Source organism: Ursus maritimus, unplaced genomic scaffold, assembly GCF_017311325.1.
Source record: "Ursus maritimus isolate PB19 unplaced genomic scaffold, ASM1731132v1 scaffold_21, whole genome shotgun sequence".
In the NCBI taxonomy this organism is placed as follows: Eukaryota; Metazoa; Chordata; class Mammalia; order Carnivora; family Ursidae; genus Ursus; species Ursus maritimus.
In genome coordinates this window covers 522,906-539,655 of record NW_024424564.1, presented here as the reverse complement: position 1 = coordinate 539,655, position 16,750 = coordinate 522,906, and the positions used below count along the sequence as shown (strand labels likewise).

General features: G+C 51.3%; 1 protein-coding gene across 1 annotated transcript in view; it reads right to left on the bottom strand.

Annotated features, from left to right (window-relative positions):
• Positions 1 to 4,851: 4,851 nt before the first annotated feature.
• Positions 4,852 to 16,750, bottom strand: part of ESYT1 (extended synaptotagmin 1) — a 12,814-nt gene continuing 915 nt past the window's right edge. The window contains exons 2-31 of the mRNA XM_008712257.2: positions 15,554 to 15,595; positions 15,252 to 15,386; positions 15,055 to 15,128; positions 14,858 to 14,930; positions 14,611 to 14,700; positions 14,371 to 14,426; positions 13,835 to 13,958; positions 13,570 to 13,746; positions 13,366 to 13,448; positions 13,003 to 13,051; positions 12,795 to 12,881; positions 12,617 to 12,709; positions 12,319 to 12,390; positions 12,053 to 12,139; positions 11,113 to 11,262; positions 10,637 to 10,789; positions 10,334 to 10,510; positions 10,089 to 10,171; positions 9,913 to 9,961; positions 9,715 to 9,804; positions 9,505 to 9,600; positions 9,149 to 9,220; positions 8,970 to 9,056; positions 7,032 to 7,172; positions 6,765 to 6,919; positions 6,560 to 6,658; positions 6,346 to 6,477; positions 6,153 to 6,258; positions 5,883 to 5,932; positions 4,852 to 5,697 (exon numbers count right to left, since the gene is read on the bottom strand). Of these exons, the coding sequence (XP_008710479.1) occupies positions 5,664 to 5,697; positions 5,883 to 5,932; positions 6,153 to 6,258; positions 6,346 to 6,477; positions 6,560 to 6,658; positions 6,765 to 6,919; positions 7,032 to 7,172; positions 8,970 to 9,056; positions 9,149 to 9,220; positions 9,505 to 9,600; positions 9,715 to 9,804; positions 9,913 to 9,961; positions 10,089 to 10,171; positions 10,334 to 10,510; positions 10,637 to 10,789; positions 11,113 to 11,262; positions 12,053 to 12,139; positions 12,319 to 12,390; positions 12,617 to 12,709; positions 12,795 to 12,881; positions 13,003 to 13,051; positions 13,366 to 13,448; positions 13,570 to 13,746; positions 13,835 to 13,958; positions 14,371 to 14,426; positions 14,611 to 14,700; positions 14,858 to 14,930; positions 15,055 to 15,128; positions 15,252 to 15,386; positions 15,554 to 15,595 (2,916 nt within the window). The 3' untranslated portion in view covers positions 4,852 to 5,663. The remainder of the gene's footprint in view (positions 5,698 to 5,882; positions 5,933 to 6,152; positions 6,259 to 6,345; positions 6,478 to 6,559; positions 6,659 to 6,764; positions 6,920 to 7,031; positions 7,173 to 8,969; positions 9,057 to 9,148; positions 9,221 to 9,504; positions 9,601 to 9,714; positions 9,805 to 9,912; positions 9,962 to 10,088; positions 10,172 to 10,333; positions 10,511 to 10,636; positions 10,790 to 11,112; positions 11,263 to 12,052; positions 12,140 to 12,318; positions 12,391 to 12,616; positions 12,710 to 12,794; positions 12,882 to 13,002; positions 13,052 to 13,365; positions 13,449 to 13,569; positions 13,747 to 13,834; positions 13,959 to 14,370; positions 14,427 to 14,610; positions 14,701 to 14,857; positions 14,931 to 15,054; positions 15,129 to 15,251; positions 15,387 to 15,553; positions 15,596 to 16,750) is intronic.

The following is a 16,750-nucleotide window of genomic DNA, read 5'->3' as shown; positions in this document are numbered from 1 at the left end:
AGATAATCACACTGAGTTTAATTAACGTCCATTACCACACATAGTTCGAAAAAATTTTTTCTTATGATGAAAACTTCTAAGATCTCTCTCAGCAGCTTTCAAATATGCAGTACGGTGTTATTAACTGTCGTGCCCATGCATGTGTACATTACATCTCCAGGACTTAACTCATTTTATAACTGGAAGTTTGTTCCTTTTGACGCTCTTTACCCATTTCTCCTGCCATCAGAGCTTCCCCTCCCCTCGCCCCCACAGCCATTCTGTTTTATGAATCTGTGAGCTCAGTGTTTTATTTGTGTGTTTTTACACTTAAGTGAGGTCTTACCGTATTTGCCTTTCTCTGACTTCATTTAGCATAATGCCCCGGAGGTCCATCCATATTGTTGCAAATGGCGAGTTTTCCCTTTTTTTAATGACTGAATAATATTTCATTGTATGTATATGCTGCATGACGCTAATTTATAAAATATGTATTCCTTAATCATGCTAGCTTTTCCTCCTTATTGTTAGTCACCTCATGGCCTTAAAGAAGGCTGCTGCAGCTCCAGGCATCACATCCTTCCAACAGTGACCCAACCAGAAAGGAAGGAGGCAATGAGGGCTTTCTTCAGTTGACACTCCGGTCGCCAGCTGACTTCCTTTTACATCTTATGACTAGAGCTGGGGCTACACAGAGCCACCCCAAATTACAGGGGAGGCTGGGAAAGAGTATCTAGCAAAGAGGATCGTGATGAATCCCCAGGGGCTGGCACACACACTGCCACCAGGAATGCTCTGGGATTCTGTATATAGGGGAGAGGGGAAAATGGCTGTTAGGCAGACAACTCTATTGCCATACCCAGTTAATTACAGCACTTCGGGCCAGTAAAGCCACATTTCAAGAGAGTAGTATTTGTGGGGCGCCTGGTGAGCTCAGTCAGAAGAGCATGTGACTCTTGATCTCAGTGTTGTGAGTTTGAGCTCCACATGGGGTGTAGAGAACCTAAATAAGTAAAACTTTCAAAAAAAGAGGGTAGTATTTGCAGACATCAGTGACTGTGTACACGTGTGTGGTGGTATCTGCCTTTCTCTGGAATAGGCAGCATCTGGTATGTGTTAGTGTCCAAGGCCAGCTGTTTGAGAAATAACAGATGTACGTTTGTTTAATTCTTGTGATTAATGACCCTTAATTTCTTCATCTTTGTATATGTAAGTGCAACAATGTACTGAATTGTGTCTCATCTTGAATTTAACATACAGATCAGTACCTCCTTCCTTATATATCCTGAACTGGCAGAGGTTGAGAAAGATTAGGGACCCTTCTGGATGGGAGAATGTGTGCCATGTCCTCTGGTTTTTTGGAAATGTAATTACTTGAAATGATGAACTAGGTCAAGAGTGCTTCTTAAAACCACACGTTGCAAACTCCCTGTTTGTATTAACTGAAGCCAGCTAGACCAGCAGGCCTTGGGCCACATGCCCAGTATCAAACAACTCGATAAGAGACTTCAGAAATGTAAGTTCCTCTGCCCTGTGTTTTTTTGGTTTTCCTTCCTTAAGTTTCTCGGTTAGAGGGGAGGGAGGGCAGCTGTGTCCTCTTGCTCATGACCAAGGCTTGAGAATCCTGTTCAGTTGGTGGGAAGGAAACAGACAGCAGAAGACCAGCAGTGAGTACAAAAGAGTTATTGAAAAATTAGGAGCTGAGTTCATGGATGGCATGAAGTTTAAATTCAGCTTTTGCTAATAAGGTGAATTTTGACAACGCCTTGTGGAACTGAGGCTTTCCTCTCCTCCCGGTGGACAGCATCCTGAGGCTTATATTCTTCCAGAGAAGATCATAAAGCACCCCCCTCCCAAGGCAGTTCTGAAATCACCTAGTCCACTGACCCTGTTTTCAGTAATCTGTTCTTCCTCCCCCTCACTCTGCTTGCATGTGGTAGTTAGAACAGATGGAGTACAGCTTCTCTAGCTGCCATTCGAGGAAGGGCCCCAAAAGGAGCAGAGCTCAAAGTGAGCATGTCTGAGTGGTAGGCCTGAAGCCTTTTTGGACATGGCGACACCTGCCACTAAGACGCACCGTGAGCCCATGCTGGTGCGCAGGGCCTCCGGATTCACCGGCTTAAGAGTCCTTTCCCTGCACAGCCCGTGAGATCAGAATGGGCAGCAGACGGTAGGTGGGGGACTGCCTTCATTCATCACTGTGACTGGGAATGAGTGTCACTGAGAAACTCAAAAGGAATTCCTTCACACAGGTCCCTTGACCATCCTCAGCGGAACCAACACTCTTGGTGGCTGCATCCACAGTAGGTTGTGACCACTAATTAAACTGACGTGATTCATAAATCGAAAGGCTTTTAAAAAAAATTCAACTTGTGTTTTTCCTTTTTATATTTAAAAAAATTAACACTGACATAGAACATTAAATTAGTTTCAGGTATACAACATAATATTTCAGTATTTGTATACCTCTCAAAACCATAAACAGTCCAGTTTAGCTAACATCCATCACCTTACATAGTTTTTTTCCCTTGTGATGAGTACTTTTCAGATCTCTAGTCTTAGCAGCTTCCAAATACACAATATGGTTTTATTAGCTATAGTCACGATGCTGTACTTCGCGTCCCACGTCTTATTTTATAGCTGGAAGCTTGTATCTTTTGACCCCCTTCACCCATTTCCCCCAACCCCCACCTCTGCAATCACCGATATGTTCTCTGTATCTATGAGCTTTTTTTTAGTACTATTATTAGATTCCACATGTACGTGAGATTATACGGTATTTGTCTTTGACTTGTTTCACTTAGCATGATGCCCTTGAGGTCCATCCATGTTGTTGTAAATGGTAAGATTTCCTTCTTTTTATGACTGAATAATATTCCGATGTGTGTGTATACACACGTGCACACCCCACATTTCTTTATCCATCCATTCTTTTGTGGTCACTTAGGTTGTTTCCCTGTCTTGGCTTTTGTAAATAATGCTACAGTGAATATGGGGGTACAGGTGTCTTTTTGAGAGAGTGATTTCCTTTAGATACATACCCAGAAGTGGAATTGTTGGATCACACGGCAGTTCTATTTTTAATTTTTTGAGGACCTTCCATGCTGTTTTCCCTAGTTCTTGCACCAGTTTATATCCTGCCAACAGTGTACAAGGGTTCCTGTTCTCACCAACACTTGTTATTTCTTGTCTTTGTGATGATAGCCATTCTAAAAGGTGTGAGTGATGTATGGTTGTAGTTTAAATTTGCATTTCCCTGATGATTCGTGATGGTGAACATCTTTTCAGGGACTTGGTGACCATCTGTATGTCGTCTTTGGAAAAATGTCTATTCAAATCTGCCCATTTTTAAATTTTTTTTTTTTTTTGCTATTGAGTTGTGTGAGTTCTTTGTATATTTCAAATATTAACCCCCTACCAGATACATAATTTGCAAATATTTTCTCCCCCTCAGTAGTTTGCCTTTTCATTTTGTTGGTTTTGTATGCGGCGCAGGAACTTTTTAGTTTGATGTCGATGATTATTTGTGCTTTTGTTGCCTTTGCTTTGGGTATCACATCAAAAAAATGTCATTGCCAAGACCCGTGTCAAAGAGCTTATTGCGTATTTTTTCTAGTTTTGTGGTTTCGGGTCTTACGTTCAAGTGTGTAACCCATTTTTAGTTGATTTTTGTGTAGAGTGTAAGATAGTGTTCCAGTCTCGTTGTTTTGCATACGGCTGTCTAGTTTTCCCAGTATGTTAGGGACTGTCCTTTCCCCATTATGTAGAGTACTGGCTCCTTTGTCCTAAATCAGCCATATGCAGATAGCTGCTTTGTGAAAGTCCATGTTAGGCCACTTTGCTTTTAAGAAAGACCTACATTAGGACCTCTTTTCACTAACCAAAAGAAATCCGAAGGGGATTTTTGCTTTTACGAAGAAGGGTGAAAAGCAAAAATGGCATTCAGCTTTTGTTTTGTGGCGAGCCATCACAGGGGCTGTGAGCACCCCATGCCGGGAGAGTGGCCCCCCAAGCTTCTTCCTGGGCATACGTGCAGCATCTGAATGCCACAGGTTTGAACTATGAGTGTCTGTGCCTTATTTCAATTTATTTCATGCGTCCGTTAGCAGGATGTGTCCTGAAGTGTCAGAGACGCCTGAAAGAGAGTATTTTGGGGGTCTGGGAATTCTCAAAAATTTCTCCATCTAAATTAGCAGTAATTGATTTTTCACTTTATATCAGTCATTTTGGCTCATGAAAGGTTTCGCAGGAACACTGTACTTTCAGATAGCAGAGAAACCTGTATCGTGTGGGTTTGCTTCTGGGCTGTTCTGTTGATCTGTGTGTTTTTATGCCAACACGATACCGTTCTGATTACTGTATCTTCATAAAATCGTTTGAACTCAAGGAGTATGATGCCTCTAGCTTTGTTCTTTGGGGACTTTTGTGGTTCCATGAAAATTTTAGGATTATTTCTGTGCAAGATGCCATTGGATTTTTGATAGGGATCGCATGGACTCTGTAGCTTGTTTTGGGTAGTATGGCTATTTTGACCGTACTTGCAGCCCTGAGCATGGAATTTCTTTTCATTTATTTGTGTCTTCGATTCCTTTCCTAATGTTGTGTACGGGTTTTTCACCTCCTTGGTTAAATTTATTTCTAGGTATTTTATTCTCTTTGAAGCAACTGTAAATGGGACTGTTTTAATTTATTTAGTAGCTATTGGTACCTAGAAATACAACAGATTTTTGTATGTTATATCCTACAGCTTTACTGAATTTTCAGTTCTAACGGTTTTTTGATGGAGTCTTTAGGATTTCCTATATGCAATACGTCACCTGCAAATAGTGACAGTAGGCTGGATTCCCTGTCTTTAAGGAAAAGAGCCACAGCTGGTTTGAGTATGTTTACTATAAGATACACTGGATTGCCAGGTTTGGTGCAAAACCAAGAGATTCAGTTCTAGTCAGTGAGTTAACAGCCTAGACACCTGAACCGAATATCGGCCCCGCTGGCTCCAGTCCTCCGAGGCCCGCCGCACACACCAGCCAGACGCCCCAAGACTGACAGATTCTGAGTCTTCAAGTAGTGGCTAAGCGTTCTGGTTCCCAAAGTGAATCAAGAGGCCGGCCCTAGTCATCACAGGTGGTGTAATTTTCGGGACAGACTTGAGGAGAAGTGGGAGCAGAACTGGACAGAAGGCCTGGGTTACTGTGCGCTGATGACACGAGTAGTCCCAGAGGCTCTTGGCTGGAGTGGTTAGCCCGTCCACCTTCCTACCCGTGTGTTTGCCCTCCCTGACTGTTCACGGTAGGGAAGAAGGTGGCCATCCGGTTAAGGAGAAAAAGTTCTTTCCAGAAGCTGTATTTGGCATAAGCGAACGCCACTGCTAGTGCTGCCAGCGGCCAGGCACAGATAAAGAAGGCCCTGAGGAGTTGCGACGGAAGGAGGAGAATGTGCAGGCAGAGCGGGGAACAGCCAGCTCGGGTCTCTGCCTCAGGAGCCCAGAAGGATAAAGGCCATGCAGTAAAGGATGACATGTGGTCCTCCTCTTTGGTCAGGCAAAGGCCCCAGCACGGGGGTGAGAGGGCGGAGGGGGCGCAGGCTCTGCCCTCAGGCCCTAGCTTTAGGCTCGTCACATCGAGGTGGTGATGTAGCGAGAGGCAAGGCAAGGAGACAGTGGTCAGGCTGGGAATCTTTGGTTCCTAAGAGCTGCCCTTGTCATCCATGAGGTCATACCTGTGGGAAGAAGCAGAGAAGGCAAGGGGACTTGTGGCCTCTCAGAAATGAAGCATGACCCAAGGGCCCTTGTGCTACAGAGAATCAGTGGTTCTCACTCAGAATGCATTCTTTTCTCCCTTCCCATGACTGGGATTTCTCTTGCTTAAACACCCAGGCTCATCCCGTGCCCATCAGATACTCACCACTGGGCCGCTCCCTGGGAAAGGTCTATCTCGGCAAGGTCCAGCTGCACCTGCATTGGAGGATGGTGGGGGCCAGATGTTATTCTGAGATCTCCAAAGACCACATCCCACCATCCCACACTCCTGCTCCAAACCGGTCCAGAGGTGCTCAGGTCACGTGTCTAGTAGGGTCACCTGCAGGGCTTCCTCCCTAAGTCCCGGAGGGCGGACAGCCTTGCTCCCAGCAGCGTGCAAGCCTTACCTTTGCCTTGCTCATCCTCGCCCGCTTACCTTCCCCAGTAGCTCACGCTCTCTTGACATGAAGGAGGAACTAGACTTCACAGAGACATCCAGCTTTCGCCTCAGGGCCTCATCCAGGAGCAGTTCCCACTCAAATCTGGGGGTGGGGGGTGGGACTGCGTATTAGGGGCAGGGATTCCTTCCCGAGCCGCCCATCTCTCCACCTGAATGCCTACTGACTGACCGTTCAGTGAATTCAGGATTTAGGGTTCTCTTCTTCTGTGAGGTCTTCCTCTTGGTGCCCCGGTTCTTGTCTGGCAGTAGCAACAGTGACACGTAGGGGTCAGGGGGATCCCGTCCGTTCTGTCGAAGGGCCCTGCACAGGAAGATGAAGGTAAGAAGGCAGCCGAGGGGGAGGGCGGCCGGGGACCGGGAGGAGAGGGCGGCCGGGGTCTCACCGGCAACTGTGAACGATGCTGACCAGCTTTCGTTCTTCGCTGTAGTACCAGACGGTTAGTCTCACCTGGCCCAGGGGCCCAGGCGGAGCCTCGGGGGGACTGTGGAGAGATGGAGACAGGTCTGGGAGAAGGTAGGGCCCCGGGAAGCCGTAGCCCGTCCTTCATCTTCCCGACTGCACACCATCTTTCTGTCCTCGCCCCTCACCTGTCACCATGCGGCAGGCGCTGCCGCAGCTCCGGGGCTGAGGAGGTGCTATGAGGGAGTCCCCCCCAGAGCTCCGGTTCTTCACTCAGAGAGGAGGAGCTGGGGCTGTAGCTGGGGCTGTGCGCTTCCACTCCTGAGTGCTGGGACACCAGGATCTAGGTGGGCAAGACAGCTGTGAGCTGGGCTGAGTCCTGCTCGGCTCCCCGGCTACGAGAACATGGCCCCTGGTCTCTGTCCTCCCTCGGCCCGTCATCTCCTGGCACTCACCCCCAGCTGCGCCTGCAGAAGCACCTGCCCTTGCCCGTTGTTAAGTGGAAACCAATGGTCCAGGCAGAGCTGGTCGGCCACGAGTAGCTCCGAGAGGGGCAGGGAGAATGAGCCCAGTGTGCCAGTCCCCTCACCCCGAACCTGTGGGATCAAGAGGCCAATGATTTAACCGTGGTGTTCCAGGTCCAAACACTTGGGTGGTTTGGGAGAGACTCCCCTTTGTGACAGCCACAGGGAAGCCCTGTTGCTGGCCCTGCTTCCCTTCCTTTCCTAAGCAGACTAGACTGTGCTCTACTTCCTAAGCTTTCACAAGTTATACCTGAGGGCTGTAACAGCTGCACAGGGTGGAGAAAGAGAACACCAGAAATGGAATTCAATGGTTCCTGCCCATCCAGCCCCCTTTTCCATACTCCTGCAAATGTAGATGTCATGACCTGCAGACCCTTCCTGTCTTCTGAGTTCTAGCATAATTCTAGCTAATATGCCCGTATTTCTGTCGTGATTTGTCAGCTTGAGTGTCCCCGGACCCCTGCTGTGCAAGGGAAGGACTGCGGCTCACTGACACGCTTCCCTGCCTCTGCTGTTGCTGTTCAGTGACGTTATCTTTAAGGTCTCTTGGTTTCTGTTCGTTAATTCTCTACTTATTATTTTATCAACTGCAGAAGGTCTTTGACTCCTCCCACTCTGGAAGAGGAAAAGCACCCCTGTATTACCTCCACCACCCTCCCCCCACTCCCCTACCTCTTTACTTTTGTTCACCCTTCAACCCCCTGAAATCCAGTTTCTCCTCCGTGCTGAGGTTGCTCCAATCACCAGCTACCTCAGTTTCACAGTCAGTCATTCTCCGTCATCTCATTTTGTTTCTCGGGAACATTGGCCACTTCCTGTCTTTTCAGACACTCTTCTTTGGCTTCCGTACCCCCTTCTGCCCTGGCGAAAGCCCCACTGCCCCGGCTACACCTCAGACCCTTTGAAGGGCTCCTCTTCCTCCGTCAGCAAGTCTGCTCTTTCATTGCTGCCGTGCTCAAGCGTCCCTCCTTAGTCTTCGGACCGCAGGCCCTCAGGGGGCTCGTTCACACCCCGACTGTAGTTGGACTGTAGTTGCTCCGCGTGCTTGCCCATGATGCTCAAACAAGAGGGAGGGGCAAGAACACCGTCGTGGGCCGCAGATCTACCTTCTGGATGGCTGTTTCCCCTTGGGTGGTCTCAGAGATCTCTAATTCGAGAACTCCTGCTTTGACCATTCCCCATGTTGGCCGTGGCACCCTCCTCTGTCCCACTACCCCAGGCTAAAAACGCAGGAGTTCGTGTCTAGGCTCTTCCTTGTTCCTTCTCCCCCCATGTCAAAGTAACCACCACTAAATACCATCGGCCTTCGTCATTCTTGTTTCATGGCCTGTTAGCTGACCACCCTGCCGCCAGCACCATCTTCCTTCAGGCCATGCTTCGCCCTGCTGTCAGCAGGATCTCTGGAAAGTGCAAATCTGGGTATGTCACCCCTCCTTTAAATGTTTCCTTATGCCTTTAGGTTAAATCCACATTCTTAGCATAAGAGTCAAGAGGGAGCCCTTTTGACCCTGCTTCTATCTGCCTCTGTGATGTACAGTTTGCCTTCTCCTCGTTCCCTTCTCAGCCTGAAGACTTTTCCTTCTCTTCTTGGTCACAGCCTGTCTGCCCTTAAGCTCAGGGTCATCGAGGGCTACCGCTCCCACTGCCTCCACCTTTCCCCCTTGTCTGAGGTAGACGCGCTCCTTTTCCCCACAGTGCCTTTAACCTCAGCAGTTGTCAGCCTGGAAGTTGTCCCTGGTTATTTTTCTCCCAAAAGAGAGAGTGAGCTCCGTAAAGATAAGAACTAAATCTTTTCTCTCTGAACGGCCCGTGCCTGGTTCAGTGCCTAGCCCATGGTGGCAGAATGTTCGCAGAATGAATTTACGGTACCTGCAGCTCCAGGCTCTCGGTGTTTGGTTTCCTGATGAGAAAGGAGGCACTCTCGTCCCAGACAGGGGCTGCGGTTTGGGCAATAGTCTGGTGGAGGTGAGAGGTTATGGTCAGTGCTTGGAACGCTCTCCTTTGCGTCTCTTATCCCTCCCAGACAGCCCTGCGGCATTTCCTCATACCTTCGTCTTATGAGAAGTATCTCCTACGGTGAGAGTAGCGTAAGTGCTGGGAGGCTTGGTCCCTTTTCGGAGCTAGAGAGAGAATATCGCGTTGAATATTAAATATGGTCTTAAACTCAGACCTAGTGAGGCAGATCTCCCGCTCACGGATCACATCCCCGGCCAGCAAGCAGGTCCCCATGGTCACTTGACAGCCACCACCCTCCTGGCCTTGAACGGACCATTCTTCCCACGCCAGCACCACCCTGGGAAGGAGGAATTTGGAATTTCCTATTCCAAATACCCCAGCAGCATCCAAACCTGAGGGAGGCGGAGGAAGGGCCAGGGAGCTACAGGGCGTGGGGAGCAGCTCTCACCGGCAGCTCGTCCGCCCGCTCCAGATACACGGACAGCAGGGCGGCGGCCAGCTCCGCGCTCTTCTGCGTCTGGATCAGACTGTTCACCTGCAGCACCTGCGGGAGGACACGGCAGGCTTGGGGAGCCGTGACCCACACGCCGGGGCCTGGCCTACTCCTCGGAAACGGACGGAAGACTTCGCCGTGCCCCATCCGGAGTCCCTTCCCTACCTCCTCTAACTCGGCAGCCGTGGGCCGCGGGGTCAGACGCTCCAGACGCAAGTGCAGGCGGCCAGATGGCACGTCCTCCAGGGTCAGCCACTGTGGACAAAGGCGGGCTTAAGACTTGGGGTGTGGGGACAGAGGAACAATGAGATTGAGACATGGGTCCAGATCAGGAGGGATTATTGATTGTACTCCCTTGCTCACCTCATCGAGGAAGCCAGTGTTTAGGACTGCGGTGAGACTCACTTTACACCTGTCGAGGAGAAAAATGCAAACAAGAGGCCAGTGGTCAGAACCAAGTCTCTTATCTCCCCGAAGCCAGACTTCCATGGCCCACAGAGGCCTAGCCTGTCTTCTCCTCTGGACTTCCATCCTCTCACCTGCCCAGAAAGTCATCCTTGTCCAGATCCTTGTCAAAAACTTCAATGTCTAGCTCTTGGCCTGGAATTGATGTGACAATCACCTAGTGGGAGAAAACAATGCCAAGGCGGAGTCGTCTTCTTCTTCAAATGACTGGGAACCTCACCCTCAACCACCTGAACCCCAGAGGGCTTTCGGCGCACTCTCAGAGCTACAGGGAAGAAGGAGAAGGGACTGGAAAGAGTCCTAGCTGCTCAGTTCTGACCTCAAAAATCTCATTCCAGCGGGGATTGAGATCTTCCCGAACAACACGGCTCCGGAAGCTTCGTCCTGCCAGCTTTAGTTTGACATACGGGTCTGATTTGCCCTTCACCAGTCCCCCCAAGAAACGGTCTTTGGCAATCAGGTCCTGGGCCTCTAGTACGTGAATCCGAAGCACACTCTGCAAAAGGGACAGATAGAGGCCCCAGATGGCAGTCAGAGAGAAAGCTCTCAAAACCAGCCCTGAAACAGGCTTTGCACGCTTAGGCAACAGACCCTAGGTAGTCCTTTCCAGATCTAGACTCACCTCCATCCCAAAGTCACTATCAGGAGTAGTGTGAGAAGGTCGAGGCGGGGCATCCACACTGCTGCCTGTCTGGGGGCTCTCGTCCAGGTCCCAAGCACCAGGAGTTCCAGGCACAGTGGGAAAGTGTACTTCTGATGAATCCAAGTACAAGATCTGGGAAAGGTAGTGATCGTCCCATCAAAGAAGTGCAGCGAGCCACCAGCAGGCAACGGATGTGGGGGGAGGGGTAGAGCAGAGGCTCTGATGGGGAAAACAGGCCCCTGCCTCGGCTGGGCTCATCTCTAGAGGGTTCCTTCCACACTCCTCCTACTCGTATACCACATTTTCCCCCATCTGGTCAACAAACTTTTTGTGTGCCTGCTAGATGCTTCCACATACACTAGCTCATTAGATCTTAGAGGATTCCCCTTCTTTATTCCTAATACCAAGGAATCTACAAGGCCCCTCACCACCCTCAGCGTATCCGGTCTACATACCCTCATAACCAATTTCATGTAGAGCCTGGAGTTTGGGCCAGAGCTGCTGAGCTGGAACCACTGGTCCAAGGTGAGTTCAGAGGCAGTCAGCAGGCGAGCCAGAGGCAGGGTCAGTGCCCCTAACGTCAGAGCCCTGGAGTCATCCTTCACCTAGAGTCATAGGAAGAGGGCATGTAGAGAAGCAGGAAAACAGAGACCTACTCAATTTCAGTGAGGCATAATTTACCATGAAAATCACTCATTTTAAGTATACAACTCTCAGTTATAAAGGATGATTCTAGGGGCGCCTGGGTGACTCAGTCGGTTAAGCGTCTGCCTTCTGCTCAGGTCATGATCCCAGGGTCCTGGGATTGATGGGCCCCCTGCTCAATGGGGAGTCTGCTTCTCCCTCTCCCTCTGCCCCTCCCCCTCCATTCATGCGTGTGCTTTCTTGCTCTCTCAAATAAAATCTTTTTTTTAAGAAAGTTTAAGTAATCTCTATACCCAACATATGGCTCGAACTCATATCCCCAAGGTCAAGAATTGCATGCTCTTCCAATGAGCCAGCCAGGTGCCCCTATAAAGAATGATTCTAGAGTGGCACCTGGGTAGCTCAGTCGGTTGACCGACTCTTGGTTTTGGCTCAGGTCACAATCTCAGGGTCCTGGGATCAAGCCCCGCATCAGGCTCTGCACTCAGCAGGGAGTTTCCTTGAGATTCTCTCCCTCTGCCCCTCCCCCCATTCACACATGCACGCGCAGTCTCTCCCCGGAATAAAAAAAATCTTAAAAAAAGTGATGATTCTAGAGAGATCATTGGGGAAGAGTGGGGAGCATGAAGGAGATGGAGAGTCTAGGTAGATGGACTGGAATTTGATCAAAGGGAAGAGAGAGGGACACGGTACAGACCTGGGAAGGCAGAAGAGGGTATTCAGGAGGGGCTCAGTAGGTGATTAGCTCACCTGCACATCGAGCTCCTGGCTTCGAGGGTCTTGTAGGAAGAACCGGAAAGCCTCCTCCCACACCGGGCTGTTGGTGCAGTAGACAGCCTGGAGGTGCACAGGACGGGATTAAGGGGACATGCTGCGGTACCATTCCTGTTTCTCCAGAAAACCTTTGCCCTTACAGACAGCCCAAAGGGGAGACTTCATCCCAAGAACAGTCCTCCCAATCACACTCGCACTCACACCCCCCCCACACACACACACAATGCTGTCCTGGTCCTCACCTTGCTCTCCTGGGTCATATCCTGAATTGACAGTTGTACCATGGGGTTGGGTTCCTTGTTCCCCTTCTTCAGCTGTGGGAGTAGAATTCAGAAGTCACCATCTTGGGTGTTTCTGGTTTTGTCTCAGAAAGGAAGGCGGGCTCTCAGAATCTTTTCTCTGAGGTGACTCTGATGCCCTCCCTGGAACCCTTGTGTCACATGCTGCTGCTTCTGAAGCCAAGCAGGGAGGGGCAAGAGCGGATATGGGAACGCCGCATCCAGGGCCTCCTGTCTAGCCGCCCTCAGAAGCCCCACTCACAGGAAGATCCTGGGCCCGATCCAGATAGACAACTAAGATGGCGGCCGACGGGGGCTCTGGGCGGGAGGAGACTCCTCGATTCCACTGCAGAACCTGGAGGGAAGGGGAGTGGGAGTAGTCAGACCCTTGCCCCTCTAGTTTCCTATATTTCCAGCTTCCTGTTTCCCATATTGGTTACCTGCTCTAGTTTTTCTGCATTTGACAAAAGTGACAGCCACTCTAGCTTTAAGTGAACTTGGCCTTGCCCGCCTTGCAGAGGAAACCACTGGAGGGAGGGGCAGAAGAAAGTGAGGTATGAAAGATCAGATATTCACACAACCGCTTCCCCACCGATGTAGCATCCGATGGGTGAGACCACGCCCCCTCTTCCTCTTCTCTCAACTTACATCATCCAGTACTCCAGCCTGCAATACCTTCCCTACATCCAGCTTCATCCTGGAGGGGGTGGGGAGGGGTGGCAGTGAGCGGAGAAAAAGGAGAGCACTGAAATTAGGAGCATGTCATTGGCCCTCCACTCACCCACCCAGAAATAAATGGCAAATTTCAGACTCCTTTCTTATACTCAGCAGATCCTTGTGTGTGTGTGTGTGTGTATCTACGTGTGTATACACGTGTGTGTGGTGGAGGCGAGGGGTGGGGAGGTCGGGAAGGAAAATGATAGACAATTCTCAGGCCTGGAAAAAGATTCTAATTACCTCTGCGACCCTGGTAGCACTGAGGCTTTAGAGCCCTAACAGGCAGGGTCTCACCTGCCCAGAAAGTCGTCTTTGTCTGGATCCTTGTCAAACACCTCCACCTCAATCTCCTGCCCCGGGACCTCGTGTACCATCACCTGAAGGACACAGGGACAAGGGTCTCACCGGCTACCCTGTGAGGATCATCCAATCGGCATCTTCTCTCACGGCCCCCAGGGCCTCCCCCCATTTGATGGTCCCACTCCTCAGCTCTCCCACCTCGTAAGTCTCCCCCCACTGGGGGTTGAGGTCCTCATCAATGACTCGACTGCAGAATGCCTGGGTGCCCACTCGCACAAGCGCGTAGGGGTCTGACTTGCCCTCAATCAGGCCCTTCACGTATTTGTCCTTGGAGCCCAGACCTCGGGCAGCCAGCAGGTGAATCCGAATAATGCCCTGTGCAGAGGAATCAGACCATGAGAAACTAAGGACCCAGCATGAGGTTCCCAAGAGGAGGAGCTGTCTGATGGGGGAGAGGCCATACCCTGGGAAGAGGGGAACGCAACTGGGCCACGTCATGAAGGTCAGGCACAAGGGGCACCAATAATCGGTTGGGCAACACAAGGAAGGCAGCAATGGAATCCATGATCATGGTGTCAGAGAGGGAGCTGAATGGAGTAGAAAAGGAGGTGAGTGTGGCCCCAACTTCTAGTATCACCCCAACCCCAGCTCTGCTTCCCACAACTAAGACCTAAAGCTAGAGGGACATCCTTTCCTGAAAATCCTTCTTTGCTACTCTTCTACCCTGATCCCCACCCACTGCTCTGAACCTTCGCTGCTGTCCCAGCTCCTTTCTGTTTACGCCTGCGGAGCAGCCTGCAGCCTCTTCACCGTCTACCCAAACACGTGCTCCCCCACGGGAGAAACATCACAGTATGGGACTTCTCCGGTCTCTGTCGTCTCTCCAGCGGGGATGGGCAAGGCTCCTGGAGGGTACTGGCTGCCTCTTGTACTGCTCTGTATCCTGAAAACCCACAGCCCAGGGCTGGAACGCTTAGGTGCTCAATAAATCCTTGACACCTGAGTCCTGGGATATCCAGCAGGTTGGTCATCCCCGTCCAGTTGATATCTAGAGTCTGGAAGGAAAGAACAGGGGGATCAATACAGAGCACGTGGTGGCATGGTCACACCCATCCAACAGTTGCCAGACCCCTCAGCCTTCCCCTCCCGCCCCCCCCTGCCAAGCCCCAGAACTGGCCACCCTCTCCCTCCCCATCCTGTTTTCCCTGCTTCCCCATCCCCCTCAATGTTTTCCCTTACCGGGCGTCGGATGAAGAACATTGACACAGCCCCCACAATAGGAAGGTCCCCCATGAGTGGCTCGAGAATCACCCGTAAGACACCATGTAGCTGGGGCAAGAGAAGAGCAGAGCATTTCTCCACAAAAGGCCTTCTTTCCAACCTAGACTTCCCCAGCCTTGGATTTTCCCAACCTCCCACTTCCTCATATCCCATGAAATTTAGGGCAAAGGCTCCCTATTACGGGGGGCCCTGACATCTGCCCTACCTGCATGCCTTTGACTCCTGCTTTGCAGAAATATTTCTTCACTTCCACATCAATTTGCACATCACCGACATAGCTGCAGTTGACAAGGAAGAGAACGAAGAGGGTTGGCACAAGGCTGACATGGGGGGAGGGGAGTGAAGTGCTCAGAGTGACCAGGATCCTGTTGAAGGGGAAGCTGGAAGAATGAGCGCCATTACCTGATGTTCAAATCCAGGAGGATCTGTTCTTTGCTCTGACCAGGGTGAACCTTGACGCCTACAATGCGCAATGGCTGCGGAGAGATGAATTCTTAAGAGAGAGAAGAGGGAAAGCGGAAGTATCTCAGTCCTTCTGGGCCACCCACCTCCCCTGCCCTGTCTCCTTCCTCCCATTACTTTCCTTCCTCCACACGCACCTTTTCACCCAGTTCCACCCGTGTAAATGTGAACGTCTGCAGATGGGTGTTAGAGCCTCGAACAGCTGGGGCCACAGTTTCTGCCAGAAGCTTCTCCATGTACTGGCCCAGGAAGGGCCAGACCTGGGCCACAATCTGGACGGAGAGGGGACCTGTCACAGGAGAGCCTAATCTTCCCCCTAAAGACAAGTTCCTTCAGAATCCTCCCCACAGAGAGCACAGGGGCTGGACCTGAAGCGTGGCAGGGTCTGGCTGGAGAAACGAACCCTGTTCCCCGCTCAGAAAAAAAAGACAACGCTCACCTTATTTAGCCACTCAGCCTTTTCAACATCTGGAAAGCTGACCTAGAGGTGAGGAAGGGGAGAGAGGGGTGAGCACAACCCCCACCTGTGGCTTCCTGCTAGGAGGCTGAGTGGCATCCCCACAGAGGGAAGGAAACAAGCTGTGAAAGAACCTCCTCTCGCCCAGGGCTCGTGGGGAGGGGCTGGGATGTCAAGTACCCACTCCTCCACAGGGTTTGGGGGTGCGGAGGCCTGAAGAGGGGGCCTGCCCGGGTGTGGGCCACACAAAGGTGCTTTGCAGACAGCTGGGGGACGTGAAATGACCGCAGCTGCTGGAGCAGAGGGGGAGGAAGGGGGAGGTCCTGACAAATCAGAGTTTAAGGAGGAAATCCTGGGATTGGAGAAGTCTCGGTCCCTTTTCACAGCCTTAGTCGTCTTCCACACCAAGAAGGTGCAGAGGGAAGTAGCTCTAGAGTTAGGGAGGGGCCAGAAGAGCTATTTAGGCCCCAGCCGGGTTTTGTGTTGTTGTTTTTCTCCTTTTTCTTCTTTTTATCAGTGTGCCTCCTTCTATGGGAAAGAAGGACACCTGCGCTTTGTACTGGGGGAGGAAGAGGGACAGTTGCTTCAGGAAGAAGACTGCTTTCCATGAGGAGGACGAACAAAGACAGTTGCTGACTGGGCTGCACGTCCCCTGGGACGATCTCTCCCCCTTTCCCCTCTCCAGCCCCGGGCCTGCGCAGCATGGCCCTATCTGCCTAGTGTCAACTTTGATTCCTCTCTTCTGCCATCCCCCCCTAGGCTGGCACCTCTGCTGGGAAGGGCAGGAGAGCGGAGGCAGGGAGGGGCCGGGTAACGGGCCGGAGAGAAGGCAGGAGGTGAGGGGGCGCAGACCTAGGGTCCGGGTCCCAACCGAGCAGGCGCAGCGCACAGTCCGGAAAAGGGTGGGGCCGACCAGGGGCGGTGGAGTGTGGGCAGCGGGCACTGCAGCAGTCGCACTACCCTCCCCCCCGCCCCCCCGCCCTTCGTCCCGCAGCCGCCTCTGCTGCGCTGCGGCCCAACCGCCTGGGGCTGGGAGGCGAGGGCCGGGGGGTCGGTCGGGGGCGGCGGCTCTCCTGGGCAGTGCTCCTGGAGGTGGGTCCCGGCGGGTCCCCGGAGATAAGAGCGGGAAAAGGGAGAACCTTATGGCCTTAAATAGGCAAAAAAAAAAAAAAAAAAAAA